Source organism: Pempheris klunzingeri, chromosome 18 (genome assembly GCF_042242105.1).
Source record: "Pempheris klunzingeri isolate RE-2024b chromosome 18, fPemKlu1.hap1, whole genome shotgun sequence".
NCBI classification, from domain to species: Eukaryota; Metazoa; Chordata; class Actinopteri; order Acropomatiformes; family Pempheridae; genus Pempheris; species Pempheris klunzingeri.
In genome coordinates, this window is record NC_092029.1 from 3,336,761 (window position 1) to 3,355,998 (window position 19,238).

At 42.1% G+C, this 19,238-nt stretch overlaps 1 protein-coding gene across 1 annotated transcript; it reads right to left on the bottom strand.

The window, feature by feature from the left end:
* Positions 1 to 7,758: 7,758 nt before the first annotated feature.
* Positions 7,759 to 18,323, bottom strand: LOC139218055 (AN1-type zinc finger protein 3-like). The gene is made up of 6 exons (XM_070849589.1): positions 18,160 to 18,323; positions 12,866 to 12,906; positions 10,400 to 10,591; positions 9,131 to 9,196; positions 8,868 to 9,038; positions 7,759 to 7,982 (listed from the first exon to the last, which is right to left on the bottom strand). The coding sequence occupies exons 1-6, from the start codon at positions 18,225 to 18,227 to the stop codon at positions 7,828 to 7,830; spliced, it is 693 nt and encodes a 230-aa protein (XP_070705690.1). The 5' UTR covers positions 18,228 to 18,323; the 3' UTR covers positions 7,759 to 7,827.
* Between the last annotated feature and the right edge of the window lie 915 nt (positions 18,324 to 19,238).

Here is a 19,238-nt window from a genome sequence, read left to right on the forward strand (position 1 = left end):
GTAGAATAGAATAGAAATATAATATAGTAGAGTAGAATAGAAATATAATATAGTAGAATAGAATAGAATAGAATAAAGCAGATGACTGGTCGGTCAACAGAAAACATATTCATCATGTTTTAAGCAAACTTGGCAGAAATTCACTTCACACAGATCTTGTAAAATCTCCCGAATCTGAATTTCAGCTGTTTTCTCAAACCAAAAATGATGAATCAAGAAAATAATCGGTGCATAAAAAAGGTCCAGAGTGTCCTCAGTGTCAAAAATAAACTGGTTAATGGCAATATGGTAATCAGAAATAAGATAGGATAAGAGAAAATAAGATAAGAGACTTTATTTATGCACTAGTTTTAGCAGCAGAGGGTCCAGAGATAATATAATGTAAAAAATATGAAATTAAATTTAAAAAAATACAATAAAAAATACAATATATGCATGCAAAATGCAGGTAGAGGCTGTGATACAGATTTATGTAACGCTGTTGTTTAACAGGCTGACAGCAGTGGGGATGATATATGGACAATATCTAATCTGAAGCACAGGTAAGTGTGCACGGCTGATTTAAAATCACTTCTGATGATCGCAATCCACAGAGAGACAGTAAATCCAGAGAGAAATGGATCGATACACAGTCATACTAGGTTAACTTGGGTTGTTTGGATCCAGTGTTAAGTGTTATTTTTATATTTCTGTTGCTGTTACTTGATCAAAACACGTGTACAGGGTCAAGTCTCGGAGCCATATTGACCCAAGGTGGGTCATTTTTTGTGTAGACTGAGAGGAAAAACAGCCAAAACAACAAAAAACAAAAATAGAGGAGGTGGAAAAGGTGTAGTGAGAAAAGATGGAAAGAAGAACGCAGAGGGAGAGAAAAGATGGAGAGAGGGGGGACGACAAGGAATGAGAGGAGGAGAAGAGGAAGAGGAGGAGGAGGGGAAGAGGAAGAGGAAGTCACAAGAACAAGACAAGCTGACAAGAGGAAAACCATCAGTTATCCCAAATTTTATTTCAATAAATGATCAGACACACCAGGGAGCACATGGCTCCATCTGAGCGTCATAAATAAAACATGTGGAGTGACGACCCAGAGGAGAAACTGTACTGTCTTAGTGCTCCACCTGGTGGTGGAGCACAGATGTTTACTTTGTCACAACATTCAAAGTCGAACAGAAGTACCAGCATCTATAAGAGCCCACAGGTGTCACACAGGTGTCACACAGGTGTCACACACCTTTTAAATATTCTGGAAATGTCCCTTTTTTCAGCTTTGTCCTTGAATTTAACTCCAGAAGTCCCTCAGTGACAGATACTAAACATCCTGATCTGCCTGACACAACTAGCTGATTTTAAATAACTTGTTTTTGTTTTGTTAAACAATTTAACAACTCTAATACGGTCCTAGATTACAGGTAACCTGTCCTGACTGTATTTTTATGGAGAAGTTAATATGAACATATGGACATTTAACATTTAACATTTCAGATCTTGGATAGTATCTCAAAAATGTGCTCCATCTAGTCTGTTTTATATCCCCCATAATTTTATTTAAAGGAGAAAAGGGTTCTTATGGGTTAAGAATCAATGTAGAAGTGCTCAGTGTGCAGAATAGTATATCTTAAATTAGTAGATTATAATAAGTTATGCATTGGTTGGTTGGTTAAAGGTCCTATATTGTGCAAAATGCAGTTTTAAATAGCTAGAGCGCATCAAACTATGATAAAAGACCGTCCTCTCTCTTTTTCTTCTGCTCCATCTTTCAGTAAATGTGTGAAAACACGCCGGCTCCCTTTCTGATGTCATAAGGCGATCTGTTGACCATGTGACCTTCGGCAGGTCGACCAACACCAGGTGTCGGTAGAGCGAAGATATGGAGAGCAAACACGTTTCTGTTCTTAATGATAATCAACAATGTGATTTTTAACATGAAACCACATTAACCTGCTCTAGTAGAGCCTCAGAATACTACTAAGAATATTAAGGAAGGGTAATTCACATTACGCTTATTATGCTGTTTGATATCTTAAATAAAGTCAATCTGCAAAGTAACTAAAGCAGTCAAATAAATGTAGTGGAGCAACAGTAGCACAGTAGAAGAAGAAAGTATTATAGATATAAATAAATACTTAAATAACATATAAAGTAAATGTAGTTAGTTAAATCCCACCAATGCAGCAGCAAATAAGCTCTTTAATATACTCATCATGGGGAATGTCCCATTTCAGAACAACATGTATAAATATTACTGTTCTAATACTAATTGTAGTAGAATATTTAGTGGAGTCCAAACTTTCCTATAAGTGGAGTAGAGGTAGAAAGTATTAGAATATGGAAATACTCCGGTAAAGTCAGAGTTTGTTAAAGTTGTACACGTCTACATCTACATGCAGTCAAAGTACACAAAGAGTGTCTGGGAACACGAGCCAAGTGTCTGAACACTGATTTTAATTAACAAGCCTTGATAAAAGGTGAGTTTGTGGACAACCTGGTGTGCTTTTATCATTTAGACTGTAATTAAGACGCTCCAGCTCCAGCCCAACGTGAACTCCACTCAGCTCATCTGAGTCTGCTTTAAAGACGCTACAAGTGTGACTGAGGCTTTCTGAATGATGGGACCGGGTCTTTCCTCTCTGCGTTATCAGAACGGGCAAACAGACTGAAACACCGAGGCCGGTTTGTTGCTGCCAGACCTGCCTGAGCTCCTAATGGGACTCTGCATCATGTCACTTCAGAGGCTCTGCAATGTAGAACATCCTGCACACACCAACCTGGAGATGTTTCCCTCTTTTCTTCTTTAAAAGGTGACTTTTCAGCAACTTCCTGCTCTTCTTCCTCTTTCTGGGTGTTCGAGTCCATCAGGTCTGCAGGTGGAGAAGCTGAGCGAGAAGATGAAGATGTGGGATCAGACAAAGTGGATGCGTTCACTGAAAACAGAACCAGATGAAACAAGGCCTCTAAAGCCCAGTTTAACTCTTGTTTGCAGCTTAGGAACATTTTTATTTGCCTTATATTCACACTTGTCTTTAATCATGTGGCCTTGTGTGTCTTTTATAGCTTGGCTTGTGTCTTATGAAGCCTTCCAGACTTGAAAATTGCTGCAGAACTAAACTCACCTCTGCTTGACATGCTTAAACCCACTTGGCTAACTGTCTCACATTTTTGCCAAATTTATGACTTAACTGCTGAGAATCGCTTCACTTTTCTTCCTGAGATGTTTAAGGAGCTGTTGACACTGTTTTAACAAGAGTTCATTCACATGTTCAGTGTTTTTTAGGAGGGAAAAGTCAAAGCTGCTCAGCAGAAATTGTTTGCTTTAGCTCCATGTGGCATGTTGGCGAGTTTACAGCGCCCCCAGTGGCCGGCGGTGGAAGTACACACACTGAAAAAAGTATAATCTGGAAAATGTGCTTAAAATATTAAAAATATCCTCCCATGACTCTACTATTATATATTCTATCATCAGCTTATTATTCTTCACGCTCTCATGTAAAAGCAGGATTTGACTGGAGATCATTTCGGGCTATTTTAAATTGAAATGATTATTGTCACTGTGGATTAATCTGCTGATTGTTTTCTCTGTTAATCGATTGTTTGGTTGTAAAAAAAAAGAAATATAGAGATTAGTGAGAAATGTCGCCACGATGACCAAAGAGACCAAAGTTAAACCTTCACAATGCTCATTTTGTCCGACCAACAGTCTAAAATATAATTAACCAAACCTAAAAAATAATTAAAAAAAAAAGCAGCAACTATTTTATATGAAAAATTATAATAGCTGCCAATTAATCAATTGTTTCAGGTGTACTTGTATGAACTGTTGAGCAAATAAATCTATTACAAAGCACCACATTTATTTATTTTATATTATTTATTTTAAGTTTTTTATATGTTTTGTGTGCAAAACATTTATGTATTGTAAAGTAACTAAAGCTGTCAGATAAACATAATGAAGGAAAAAGTTGAATATTTTCCTCTGAAATTCAGTGAAAAAGTAGAAAAAAAGAGAAAACTCAAGTGCTTCTTCCCCACAACATATTTCTATATTATAAATATTGTACTTTTCAAGTTATTTTTCAGAGTTCAGGTATCTTTACACAGACTGTGTTCATGAAGTGAGACACCAACAGAATATAAAACATCTTAAATGTAATCTGAACATTAACCTGATTATATATATCAGTTAATATATATCATGGTGTCCACTGCCTAATAAAGCTTCATATGAGCTTCATATCTCAAGGTCCACTTACTTACATTCTCTCAAGCTTTCGGCCGTATTACACCGTCCTCATCAGCAGAACAGGACTCAAACTCACAGATAGGTCATTACTGTCGCCCTACATATTCCCATAATGAATCCCTGAGCATCTATAAGTAGCTTTGTATTCTTAATGTGTTCATTAGTGTTATGGTGAAGCTAGTTTGCAGTGACTCGGCAAAGTAATATCCTCATGTCTCATTTTCTAGGTCTGGATTTTGATGGGAAAAGTTTAGCTTTGCAAGTTTAATGAACACGTGTTGGTCGTAACCTCCAACCACAACATACATCGATATTATGGCTCATCAGTAATTTAAGGATATCGGCTAAAGCTCCAAACTGTGACCTCTCATTACGAGCTGCACGCTTTAATCACATCCTTCTTAGGAAGCAGTTCATGTTAGGTCCTCCTCCTCCTCCTCTTGCACCAGCCAGGCAGATATAGAACATATACAGAACACATTAACATATATATTATGTTTTAATATCAAAACGGGATCACCTCCAACAAGATTACTGCAGGAAAAAACAAAAAAACAAAAATGGCAGCTTAAGATCATGCCCAGCTGAACATTTTAGCTGATAATGACAAAGTGGGAAGGATGTTATGGCATTTGTTCATTGTTTATTTCCAGAAAGAGAAAACCCTGTGTTGAACAAATGTTAATATGGGGGGGAAAAGAAACATATTAACACACACCACATCCTCTAATCCAGTTTATTTTCCTCAGCAGAAAATGGAACACGATAAAATTAAAGGAGAAAATAGGACAGAATTATGTTCTTGCTTTTTTTATACATTTAACTAAATATGCCACTCTATGCTAGGGTGTAAGTAACTCAAACTGATATAAGGTTAAATAATTTTTTTTCTCTAAAAAGGTACAGAAAGATATTCCATTTCTTCCATTTCTCATTAGCACTCAAAAAAAAAAAAAAAAAAAAAGGAACAAGTTTTTCAAAATATCAAAATAAGAACCAGCCGCGACGTTTCTCCAGGCGTCCTTTATCCTTCGCTGGGTTCTCATTGGGAAAGACGGGAGGGGTGAGGAGAGGTGAGGGGGAGAAGAAACGATAACTTGTGCATGAGGATTAGCATAGTTAAGTGGTGTCTGGTTATTAGGGCTCTCCACCTGAATCAACTTAACTGAAGTGAAGATTGCAAAAAGGGACACTATTCAAGGAAATCTACTGCTTCGTGTTTCTCACTTCTCCAAACTGAAAAACAGTGACATACGATTCAACATCATCAAACTGCCCTTCCTGTGATGCTGCAAAGTACTTTTCTTTTTAAAAAGAGATTCCGTACCTGTATTAAACAAATCACAACTTATGCTTTTAATGCACTTATAATGTGTGCTAAATGCCAAACAACAAATTTGAAGAAAAAAACAAAACAAAAACAAGTCATCTTCTGCAACATTGCAAACCCAAAAAGTTGATTTTGGTAGAACACCCCTTTAGGAGGAGGAGGAAAAGAGGTGTGCAACTGAACAATATGCACAGCACAAAGTCCAAGCAGTCAGACCGAGGAGGCTGATTAAGAGCAGGGGCCGGAGACGATGGCAAACAATGACAGAACAAAAAAAAAAAAACGGACGAGGAAAGGGGAAACCACTCAATTTAAGGATTCACATGTTGTTTCTGCAGGCAAAAGCAGCCGGAGCACCATTACACACAGCGTGAATCTGTGATGTCGACAGATGTACAACCTCCACAGGGCGTGAGGGGGAAACCCATGTTTGATCTTACACCTACAAACACCTGAATCATTTATAAAGAGACCTGAACAAACCGGAGCTGAGGAGAGCCCATCGTGGCTGTTGAGTTAAGAGTCCAGCAATGTTCAAAGCCCGTCAACATTTGGCATCCTCTCGTCTTTTTAACCTGTTTTTTTTTTCCCCCCTCTCTCCTTCGGGTGTAGAACGTCTCCATGTTAACCAGCTTTTGGTTAAATTTCTCCACCTTGAAACCAATATTCACTTGTGCTGTGAATCAATGTGACATCACTGATTTAAACTGTGCGACAAACCCATTTAGTGAAAGCTCACTAGCATCTGTGGCAAAAAGAAAAAAAGAAAATACAACATTTCAAGAATTGTGAGCCAAACAGATATCCCCGATGTGAAAATAAAATGACAGCTAATCTCACCCACAAACACAAAGTAAGAAATAAATTATAGAATGATTTAAAAAGGTTTGTAAGTAATCGGCAGATCGTCTACGACTATACAGACACTCAGTGATGAACTTCGGTTATTTGCCTTTATAAATGAATACATGGCGTTCTGGCGAAGACTTCTTCGTTTGAATACAAAAATTCAGTCGTATTCCCCTTTCTGTAAAACAACAGTACTACTCAGTAAATTGAAAAAGGGGAGGGAAAGAGGGAGAAGAGGATCTGCTACACAGAGGATTTATCCAGGTGACTCTTGTCCATTAGTGTGGTTTTTATTCTTTTTTTTTTTATATTTTTCTTTTTGTCAACAGTCCATGTGAGCAGAGGCAGGGATTGGCTGTATTGTCCTCCACGACACCGTGGTTAAGCAGTAAAAACAGAGCTATTCACCATGATGGCCACACCAAGAAAGAAAAAAAAAAAAAAAAAAAGGAGAGAGAGAGAGAAGACAATCAAACCATGACAGCATCCTTGGACTGCCTCACATTACCACACTCAAACCTGCACAAATACACTGCTGCTGGCACCATGCACGAGCAAAACACAGTTAGTGATGCTGCACGTGGACCTAAACGTTGGTGGAAGAAAAACAGAAGCAGTAGAAGAAGAAGAGGAAGGCGGGGCTACAGGTTTGATACTCCAACCCCTTGATGACGACCTGAGGAGTGGTCGTGGGACAGAGCTGGACCCGTCACCCGCGACCAAGAAATGAGAAGAAAAAAAAAAAACAAAAACACACACACGTTGCCAAATGACAATCCAAACGGATCAGTTCAGCCAAACGCTACGACAGTTCATCTTCCATAACTTCCTGCACTGACAACAAAGGAGCGCGAGCAAAGAGGAGGAAACCGTGGCGAGAAACATCAGAGCTGTGCGCGATGTACGACCGACTGGATCCGTCTCTGCGGCGTCCTTCCTCTGAAGACGGGTAAGGGAGGAGTGGTGGTGGTGGTGGTGGTGGTAGTGGTAAGGGGGGGGTTGGGTTAAGGCTGTGTATGTGTGTGTGTGTGTGAACATGCGATACTGAACGTGGCTCCGCAGATCAACCACCAGCTCCCCGATTGGCCCCCAGCGGCCTCGTCCAGAGCCGAGTCCAAACAGACGCTCCACGCAGGAAATCAGGACATCAACAGGGCGGCGTCAAGCTCAGATCCAGAACTGTCAGGTCAGATGCAGGATGTTACGACCGTGTTCCCTCCCCTCCACACCTTCCTCCTCCTCTTCCTTTCCCTCCCTCCCCTCCCTCCCCTCCCTCACACCCTCCCCTCCCTCACACCCATCCATCACCCCATTTGTCATTCCTCCTAGCTCTCCTTCCTCCTCCTCCTCCTCCTCCTCCTCTTCGTAAGCGCCTCATCTCTAACTGGAGGGCTGGTCACGGCGTGGCCAATCAGGAGCACTCCTCCCCGATGCGTTGGCACGAGCGGCCCACCTTGCGGTCCAGCTTCACCATCTTGAGGACGGCCTCCTCGCGCCCGCGGCCCAGATGGTCGAACAGACAGTCGTGCTGCTCGGGTAGACGGTGAAGCATGCAGAACACATAGCCTGGGAGGGAAACAGAGAGCGAGCGGTGAGGGAGGAAGTGACCCCAATAAAAGCTCTGCTGTTCCCGCTTTGCACGGGAGAAAACACCACAGCAATGGTTTTACCTCGCACAGCTTACTGCCAAACACAAAAATACTGAATAAATGCAGCATAATGCAGGCGCATAAGCATTTGAATTCTTTCTAAACATGATTCTGACATATTTGAGACTTAATCTATGAGAAAAATGGTGTTGTTAAGGTCAGTACTGGGGTTTGAGACACAGACACAAGTAGTTACATCTAGAATTAAAATATAATTAGTTGTACTTAACTGTAAACAGTATAATAAAGTCATTTACACTGAGCACTCTGAAGTAAACCATTCATATCTGATACATCCATATTTATTTAAGCTTTGGAGTGAGTTCTACATAATCATCGAGTTTAACTAAGACGTGAACAAATCTTTACCAAGTTTCTAAGATTTCATCACTAAAAATCTTCACTCATGTTTTTACTTGTGTGAGCAAACTTCTATCTGCATTATGAAACATTAAAAACTGTTAATCATCTTTACGTGTCAGCAGCTGATGGTTGTGCTCTCTCTTTGGGGCAAACTATTAATTTATACAATAGGATTACAGACTGTTCCCTTAAAAAGGTAAACTACTGATAAAAACTACTGCTAATTATCTCAAAGTGAGAATAAAACCAGGGGCTGACATACGTGCTTTGGTGGCTTCTGCAGTTTCAGTTTTTCTGGTCACACTAAAAACACTAGAGCAGCTGGCACAGTTTTAACCACAGTGGGGGAGCGAGTGGAACCAAAAGCAGCTGTTTAAAAGGTGGAAGTTAAAGGGGCCTTTAACGGTGACACGTGACTGAGAGATGGCTTGGTACCGACCACAGCGACAGGAGCCCAGTTCCTGCTGCACCAGCTCTAGTTTGGTTTGGCAGCGATAGCAGCGCCGGCGGTTCTTCTGCTTGGGCGTCCCGCGGGCCTCCTCGCCGCTCCCCTCCTTCACGTCTGTCCGTGGCCTCTTCTCTGGCGTCGCCTCGCTTTCCGAGCCCGATGCTGAAAACACACACAGTAGGATCACGAGTTAGTCGCTCGAAGCGGCGCAGGTCACACAGAGCTGCTGCCGGGAAGAGGAGTCAAGACCGTACCCGATTCTCGTGGACGTTTTGTGGGTGTGCAGAGTGTGCCTTGGGCTGTTTCTGTGGACGACACGCCTGCAACGGGAAAAGGAAAAGGCGCGTGAGAGCGGCGCTCTTCTCCGAACATAACAACATGTTGAGAAAAGACAACTACTATGAAATAATAAAATACAGCAAGTGTCAATGAACCACCTTTAAAAAGACAAAGAAACAAAATGTGGCGTTCCACTTGTAAGTGAAGACGAAGAGGTGAAATGATTTAGTATCAACTGTAAATGTCACATATATTAGGTTTCTTAATAATAATAATATCTGAGGGCAACACCTTCTCCTCCACAGCTTATTAAAAACATTAGATTACTCTTTAGATGTTCCTAAAATGTCTGAACTGTCCAGCTGAACAACATAATTCCACTACTTAATCTTTGAGAGCCCCATAAAATAACAAAATAAGTATATTTTTACAGCATTCATGGATTATTTATTGTTGTCAAAAAGTCAATTGTCTTCCCAAATTGTCATTTTTTTTCATTTGTAATTTCATATCTCAGAAAACAGACTAATAATCATGACTTTATATGGTGATTTCTGTACAGAGGCGTACAGGATAAACATACAAAGCGTTCAGATTTTCCAAAAACTGAACGCTTTGAGGGAGAAAAGCTCTCGACTGTATGTGAGCATCACTTGTCCCAGTACCATGTGTCACTTTGTACTGGGACATTACTGTTGTCGTGGCTGTGTGTCAAGAAGCACAATTCACACACTGATTCCTACGTCTTCATTGTGATTCCACCACCGAGGACAGAGAAGGCTGCACAGCGACGTTTGTGCTCGTGCTGCTGGTCCTTGAAGACGTCATGCGACTGATATCTACAAAGAAACACTGCTGATGCAGCCTTGAGCTCAGCAATCGGTGGGAGAATTGCAGCATGAAATAATGTCCCGACTTCGGCAACAAACTTCACGCTTGTACTTCACTCCCCACCAGCCTGTGAGTCAATCAGTCCGGATTTAACCTCCCGTTTCTCCTGCTTTACCTCACTCTGTGCTTTTCACTGGATGTAAAAAGACATCAAGCACAGACAGTCCTGTCTTCGTTAACAGCTTGTCGTGAACAAGAAGTGCTACGTTTATCAATTCTGTGATAAAACACTTTATTTTATAAACTGATATGACTTTTTTTTTTGTCTCTGTTGTAGGATGTTTTCATCAGAACATAAAATGGTTTGTTAAAAGTGGATATTATAAAAGAAAAAATCAGTTCTTCCATCTTACCTTCCCTCGTGTTGGGAAACGTGGGCGAGGGCTCTTCGGCTGAGGGCTGCTCGGAGCTCGAGGGCGCCGACGACAATAGGGATTGGCTACTGCTACTGCTCGTCTCGCTACTGAAAACTGGTGACTGGCTACTCCCAGTGCTTTGGATGGGCTTGGAGGTGCAGTCCTCCCCTGGCTGCTTCTTCTCAATGTCTGTGGTCAAGGACAGTAAGTAAGCAAGCAGAGGGGAAATGTAAAAATAGGACAGGGAAATGGACGGATACAGACAGAGAGGGAGGAAGAGAAGAACAGAGACGACACAGAAACTGAGTCAAAAAACACTCAAGTTTGGACTCCGGTGCCCAAATGTGGTGCGTCTAGTACAGAAATACAGCCACACACGCTAAACCTGCTAATGCTGCGTGTGTAATAGCAGGTTATAGGCAGCAGCAGAAGGTAACAAGTGCAAGAAAATGCACTACTTTAGCTACCAGGCCGCTTACGCCATCTACATTATGACAGGGCTTCTTGAACTTTTAGCAGAGATTTGGTCGATCCTGTGAACATTTAGCTGCCTCATAGACACAAGAGCTTTGCAAACTCCTCCTTGTTGGTGCATTCAGAGAAGCTACAGCACCAGTTGATAGTCCGCTGCTTTAAGTCAAACTATGCAAATTAGTTATAATATCTAACAATTAGTCAAATAACTGAAAATTAATTGGTAGCATTTTGATTAAAAGTTGCCAAAAACTGGTTTTAGCGTCTAGTTATTTTAGCCGTAACAGTAAATCAGATACTTCTGGGTGAGTGTTGGTCAGTGTGGTTGTGTTGGTTGGGCAGCTTCCAGCACTGTCTAATAAAGGCAGATCCAGTGACCCCATAAAATACCTTTACAGTATATTTTCAGGGGTCTTCCAAGTGCCAAGTGCAGAAACAGAAAAGTTTTAAAAACAGTTCCTGCTCTCCGCTGCATAACCACATGACTGTGACTTAACTTTGCCAACTGAAACACAATGTGGCAAGAGAAAGGCACGAGCAGTTTGGACAGCCGAGCCGCACTTCAGACCTCTCTATATTCGATGGTGATCTCAGACCATATCGATCCACGAGGATATTGTCTTTACTCTCTCGCCTCCGGGGAGGGTGAGGGAGGTCAGCCTAGATTTGAGTTTCTCCTCCACATGTGGACTAACCCACTTCTGCTCAGCCTCTATGCTCATGTGTATTGAGTCTATTCTGAGCGTTCCTGCTGTCTGTGATGCTAGACTCAAAGCCGGGCCCTTAGGTCCTCGCTGTCTGCCATGCTCGCTGGTTGCCATGACCACCGACAGGGCTGCAGCGCACCTTCAACTCGTTCTCCCAAACCAGACTGGAGGAGTCAGTGGGAAAACTTAATGCAGACCGTGACATTTTCAAACTTTAATTGGGCATTTTTCTTTGTCTGACACTTGTCACATTGTAGGGAAGAAAAAAAAAACTTTCTGCATTTAGAGAGGGTTTCACAACAAGATGCTGAATGAGGCAACCGGCCTGAGTTTGCTTGCGGCCTTAAAACAAAAACATAATGGAAACAAGCAATTACCTTTCAGCTAACATTTTTTCTCCAAATGCTGCATACATCATCTTGGAGTGACACTCCTCTACTTGTGCTTCCATTTTCCTAGAATGGCTTCTTAGCATTGTTGGCATTCCTGACTGAAATCAGCTGGCACACCTAGCCTCAAGCTGCCGCTCGCTGTGGCTGCGAGTGAGAATAGCTCCGCATGCCACGAAACCAATGTGGAGCCGTTTGGCTCATTTATACGCAACAAGTAACCAGTAACCCTCAAAGACAACATCAGAGAAGCGTTAATTCAGTACCCTCTTCTCATCGCTCCGTCTTATTCTCATGAGTGTGCATTAATGTGATTTGTTTGCATCAGTTGACAGAATAGCTGAGCGACAATTACACATTTTACAGGTTAACCACTCAAGGCAAAGTCATGCACAAACATGCTGATATAACGACAGCCATCTGAGCAGACAACCGCGTTTCTTTTTTTTTTTTTTGTTGCTTGCAGGCCTCAAATACTGCTGTATCTGTATCTTGTGCTGCGCAATTTTGGCAGACGACCTGAATTTCAGGACAGGAAAGAAAGAGACACCGAACGGCAGCTGGTCGCACGCCAGAGAAGAAGGGAGCAACTTTTCAGTCACAGTTACAACTTGGCATTTGTCAAGACATTTCATGACAACTGTGTGTACTTTAGCTGCATATCAGATTCATTGTGTGGGGGGGGGAGCCATCATTATAAGCCAAGTGGTTGTAATGATGGCTCTGATGTTGGTGGGAATTGTTTTATTAGCCAGTTTGAAGCACAGCTGCACAGTATAGAGGCATTTTGCCATTTCCCTTTAACCACTTGGTTTTCCGTCTCATGCCCACGTTATTGGCTCTGAACTCTTCGCTGCTGATGATCATGATAATGATATGCAGAAAAGACTTACCAGCATAACATTTGGAGCACAGATTCATGGTTTTACTGGACCTGAGGAGACAGGTGAGAAAATGAAATGTCAGTGACCTCCTCAGACACCCGAGCTTTGTCTCTACTTATCAAAACTGTTTCTACAACATAAACCTTGCAACCATAAACTGTCACGGAATAAAATTAATTCAGCAAAATGTAAAACAAAATTGTAACGAATGAAGCACATGATTAGAAGAAAATATCAGTGCGTAATATTCTGGCAAGATAATCTCTGTGTAATACCTGTATCAACATCATGCAGGGGGGCTAAACGTAAATGTGGAAAGCAAATGTCCTTCTGAATTGTGTTACTGCCTCCATAACAAGCACTCGGAGGACCGTACCCCATTTTCTGTGTTTCAAATGACAGTTGCATCACATCCTGAGTCAACCATGACATCTTTCATAAACACTCCTAATGTTTCAGCTCATCAACCCTTTTTTTTTGTTTTTGTTTGTCAGTCTGGAAACTGGGCCTTTGTGTCAATAAATTCAAGGCAGGATGACAGGAAGTCACAGAGGACGAGGAGGCAAAAGGCACTTATGGGGACACGCACACAAAAAATAATCACTTAGTGAAGGAGCATAAGGCTGCGATAAATTAGGTTATTTTTCAGTTTTACTATTGTTGTTCATTAATTTCCTGCCAACAGAATAATTAAGTCCTCCTGTTACATATTGTTGCAGATTACTGTGCTGCAGTGAAACGATGAGGGTTATGCTATAATTAGCGCTGCAACGATGAATCAATTAGTTGTGAGCTATTAAATTAATCAAATCGATGAAATCAGTAGCCCTCGGGGCACCTTAGGGCCCAAACCTCTGATCCCTGCTTCTTAAATGTGAATGTTTCCAGGTTTCTTTACTCCTCTAGGACAGCAAACTATCATCTTTTTTCTGATATTTTACAAGCCAAACAACTAATCAATTATTCAAGAAAATAGTCATTAGCTACACTGGGTTTAGATCAAAACAGCACTGGGTGTCCTGCCCAGTCTGCTCACAATGCTTCTATATAATTGATTAGTCTAAATCCATCAGTCGGCTACTGTCTCCATATCTTTCTAGCGCTGAGCTCAAAGTACAGCTGAGGCTGACATAGTGGTGCTGAGCGTGACAAAGGCCACTTAAAGATGACAGCACGCACAGCTCAGTCTGATCAAAGTAGAGCCAAGATTGACCAGGAAGAGGCGAGTCTGACAACCTGAGTGCGAGATGTCCTAAAATGGCCACCGTACCTTTGAGGTTTGGCTCGACTATACTCAACATGCTATTGGCCGCCTTGAGGGCGAAGGGGGTGGATGTGTAAAGGATGCGGGTTTCATTTGCAGAGTCGAGTCCAGCAACAGCCCCGAGTTCTTTGTCAGTCACCCGTTTCAGACATGGCTGCACAGTGAGCCAGCCTGCTTAGGCTATTTTCAACAAAAACAACAGTGACGTGAACTTTTCTGCCATGACAGGCAACGACCACGAGGACACAGGGAAAGCATCGTCATTACACAGTTCAGGAGAAATGATTAAGCAGACTGTAACACTTCCTGTGACTTTACAGTTCAACAACTCATTGTGAGACCGTCTACGGGACAGTGGGTGGTTTTTAAATCTGATCACTCTGGAAATGCACCTCTGTCTCCTTGCTTTCTTGGTGGTGCCTTTTTCTACAGGTATGTCATAACCTTCCCTCACCTTCTGGACTCGTCTTTAATGTTCACACCGCTACAATGCAGCCATTTCAGTCAGCTGTAAGCACAGTCAATGGTGCAGAGGCTGGAACTCCGTAGGGTGTTCAGATCATTGTTCCTACAGGAGGTGTGTGACTAATGCAGCAGGACGAGCCTGCACAGTTTCTGCCTCCACTGAGGAGGCCGTGTTTTTCACCTGTTACATTCATTGCATATGGGGTGCCAACAAGATATGTCATTATCTATAAATGGATTCCTCTGAAATTTGGTAGAAAGATGTGCCTCAGGCAAGGCAACAATTGATTAGACATTGGTGGTGACCCGGATCTGTCACCATCATATTTTTGCTATAATTATCCAGCTAGAGATACAGACACAGACACAGACAGGGGCTTCTACCATTTCGTCCATCCCCATTTACAAATGTAAGGCAGACAGAGTATGTAAGCTTCAAACACTGCCGGAGCTGAATTACTACGCTCTCTATTTCAACAAAAACTGAACAACGGAGGCTTCATGAGGATAGCATGTATGTAATCCTGGACTGTTGGATTTATTAGCCCGTGCAGGTGTGCCCAATGAACTGGAAACTCTGTAATTCTTGACGGATAATAAAGCCCGAAGAGCAGTGGCACTGTGGCGTTCTGCATGCCTTTCCCTACGAGGACCAAACCAAACCGATCATATCGACTCTCTGAGAAAAATGTGAAAATAAAAGCTGTATATTTTCACAGCTACTAAAAGGTCGTTAGTTTAAAAGTTTAAAAAGAAAACCAACATCCCAACATGAGGCCATGTTTAGTCAAAACCTCTCTTGCCCTGAACTACTGACTTAAAGGAACACGTTTAACGGTGTGTTATAGCAGCGTTATTATGGTTTAGTCCTATTATTTTGACAATGTTGCATAATAGAAAAAAAGAAAACACAAATATAGTAATTTTTCCAGTTGGCTCTCGTGCACCCTTGAGCAGTACAGAGGGGGAGAGCAGCACAGAGAGCCCGACTGTCTGCGCCGCCTTTCGAGCCAAGCTGACGCTCCATCCCACGAACAAGCTGCATTCACACACACACACACACACACACACACACAACGTAAAGTGAATTTTAAGCTCGCTGTGACTGCTGGAGTGTTTTTGCAGTCTGTGCCTTTTGGCCATAAACTGTCAATGGATGAGTTCCCAATGGACATTTGCTATGACAAGAAGAATGGAGTGTGTATGAGTGTGTATGAGTGTGTATGAGTGTGTATGAGTGTGTATGAGTGTGTAAGACAGCTCAGACTGACTTATTTCTTTCCAGTACTCTCCATCATGTACATTCATGGAATCATACAACCTGGGCTAACTGCATATTTTTGCTGCTTCTTTCCATTAATCTTGCATCCATGCTGCCTTCAAGTATCACCTCGTGTTGTAAAATGTAACTGAGCAGCAGAAGGTGCCCCATTTTCTTTGAATATTGAAGGTTGTGGCCAACAAAAGTGTTCAGAGGAGCTTAGTCCAATCAAGTTTAAGGCATTTTCACTCTTTCCTAATGAGGACAGCCTCACTTAATACTCTACTTTTAAGATACGGGTTGGCTGGAAAATACGGTGATTTATTTCTTCGGAGGAATTCATAACAAAAAACGTAAGGAAACATAAGGAAGTTTCTTCTTATTTCAGAGGCTTGGCTACTTTACAAATGAATCCATAAACAATACAAGAAGCTAAACTGATTTCTAGGGAGACAAAATCTCCTTTGTGTAGTTATAATAATACAAAAAGTATGGACTTCAGGGCAAGAAGGTTATAAAAACGAGTGACGGCAGAGTGCCCCCATACTCAATACAGATGGGGATATTAGCATAGATTAGGCCACAGCCAAGTCAAACAGCCTTGTTGAGGTGCTTAAAACACACCTGATTCATCAGATAGCAGCACGGGGAAAGAAACAAACACAGATAAGACGGCACTGAAAACAAGTCACTGACCTTGGACCCTGGAAAGGGATTGAAGTAGGGCTGCAATTGTTCTCAATATTTTCTCTCATTACTCCCTGATATATCATTTGATACTAGCAACTGCAGATAAATCTTTACCGGTATATGTCAGCTGATATACAGGTGCTAATACATTGGGATCGGGTATCAGTCAAGCTGTTGTGCTTACCCACCTGAACAGATCTCAAACTGATTCACAATGGAGAGTGTTAGATGATGGGTTAGTCAGTGGAATCACCATCTAGTGCTGTATTGTATTTGAAACTGACAAGAATTAATATCATTGAGGAAACTGTACTGAACTAAAACTGAGAGGTTGAACACTAAAAGCAAGTACTGGCATCCTTTATCAGCCAGACTTTACTTTAAATTAACCACAATGTTGTTCAAATCACAAAACCCCCCCACTGTATTTGCACGTCATTAACACTGCCAAGGTAAAGGGCTGCGATCCAGGCTTTAAACAAGCTCCAACACTGAATTCAATCCTTCAAAATCCTGAACTTAACCTTATTCCAGATCCTTTGAAGAGGCCTTGGGTTTCTGTGACATGTGTGGGGAGCCTGTGTGGGAAAGGACAGCCAGCAGCCCCAGGCCAGGTGTTATTCTGAGCGGAGGCAGGCAGGCAGGCAGGCAGGGCCGTAAACACACAACGCTGCCATTTGTGTCACCTGACATTGACAGGTGGGTTACTGGTACCAGTTAGCTTACTGGACACCACATAATGAAGGCAACTGGGGGATGGGGGGGGTCGGTAACCAAATGAAAAGTCATATGACAATGTTCTGTAATGATAATAGCTCCACACAGGGGGCCTATTGTCTTACTGATTGAATTTCACACAATAGTAGCAGGTTGTCACCCTAAAATCATTAATATTGCTGTAGTGTAAGTAGGTGTGTGTAGTGTGTCTATGTGAGCATTGATGAGCTGACAGTAATCTCATCCTAAAGTGCTTTTGCCCTGCAGTTTTCCACCAACTTGCATCCCTGTAAGGAGCAGCAGTCACCTAGTCAAGTTTGAGTGTCGTAGTTAAATCGATTAAAGGTTAGATGTGGTCATTTTTCCTGTGTGGTAACACGGGAGACATCAGTGAATCACATCCGGTATGCAACACACATCCACCACTTGACAAGCCCGAATGTAAAAGGGGTGTAAAATAAGTCAAAAGCAGCTCGATCGGTGCTGCTCAGCCCGAGGATTTGACGAAAGTAACGCGGTAATCGTTAAATTGTTGATTATCTTCGAGGGGATTCAAGAAAACTGGGCAGGTTTAAAAGGAACCTGCTGGCAATAAATCATGTTCTGTCTCGGGTACGTCATCTCCTGCTTTACAAATTGCCTTAAAACACGATTCAGCACGAATTAAAAATAACAGCCGACGTTGGGAACGACTAAAGTGGGGCTATAGACTTAAATATGGAGCTATATTTAGCTAGTTTTCAAGCTAGGAGGTTTATTTATTAGCCAACTTCCCAACCCCCCACCCTCGGCCTGTACAACAGAACAACAACAATGGGTTTGGACTAGTTGAACCCGTTGAGCATATTTTCCACCTTTCACTTCAAGATAACAGGTTTAATCTGGCTCGTACAAGGTTTATCTTACCCCCAAAACCCGCAGGGACACCGGGGAGGTAGACTCGGAGGTTTGCTTCGTTCACTAGTGTCCCCCATGACTTCCAACAAAAACCCGATGTGGAAACGCGAGGCTGGGGATGAGTCCGGGGCCTGGTCGCTCAATGGGGGAAAAAACGATCCAACATTCAAGTCAGACGGGGAAAAATAAATGTCCTTTTTGCTTTTAAAGTCCACAAGTCGGCGAAAAAGAGGGGTGGCGGGCGAACCGGGCCCGTTTGGACCGCAAAATGCTTCCGTTAAGTCAAACAAAACGGCTCAGTTTGAACTGGAATAATTGAACGGCACTCAAAGCAATCAGCTGGACGTTCGGACGTTACGATCGACTAGCGAAAAGAGAGGGGCGCCCCGGTGTTTTACTCGACACAAAAAAGCGTAGAAACCCCGCCAGCTGTCCACTAGTGCCGATAAAATGTAATTATTTCGATTTTAAATGCGTGGGAAGGTGCGAGAAAAGGCTAAATAAATACACCGAGGAAGGCCTTCCCCTCTTATCAGTTCATGACCACCCCTATTCACACGTCGCTCCTACCAAGTATGCTGGGCCGGAAGCGCGTCCATCAAACCAGAAATGTCAATATTGCCCAACGAAATGAAGGCAAAACAGTGCCACAACCTAACGTGTAAAAATGCACTGTTACGCGACTAAATGGCAATAAAAAGGCACAAATTCTCATTGCTGCATTCAGATAAAATGAGCACAAAGGCGAAATGTTTAAGGGTTTGCCTGGCTTTGATCACTGGCTTTACTGTAATCCGTTTTTATCTGATTACAGTGAGGATCTTCCTCTGTAATACATTTAGAGGAATAAAATCAACTTGAAACAGGATTCCATCACACCACTGTCAGTATTATCAAATGGGAGGGCTGGCGTGTAACACAGAAGTGTGGGGCTGTAGGTTGTGAAAGGAAACCTGTTGAGACACATGATTTACTTAGCATTGACATGTGTTCATCTAATGTTGATTTTACACAAGCACTGAACAGCATTTCCAGATCAATGATTTAGTGACCGGCCGGGTTGGATTAACCCTCTACACCATCTTGGG

Excerpts from the sequence above, each read along its gene's own strand:
- LOC139218055 (XM_070849589.1), bottom strand. The coding sequence starts at position 18,227 with ATGGGGGACACTAGTGAACGAAGCAAACCTCCGAGTCTACCTCCCCGG. Across the intron at positions 9,197-10,399 it reads GTTTCCCAACACGAGGGAAG|GCGTGTCGTCCACAGAAACA; the intron begins GTAAGATGGAAG and ends TTCCCGTTGCAG. Across the intron at positions 9,039-9,130 it reads AAAACGTCCACGAGAATCGG|CATCGGGCTCGGAAAGCGAG; the intron begins GTACGGTCTTGA and ends GTGTGTTTTCAG.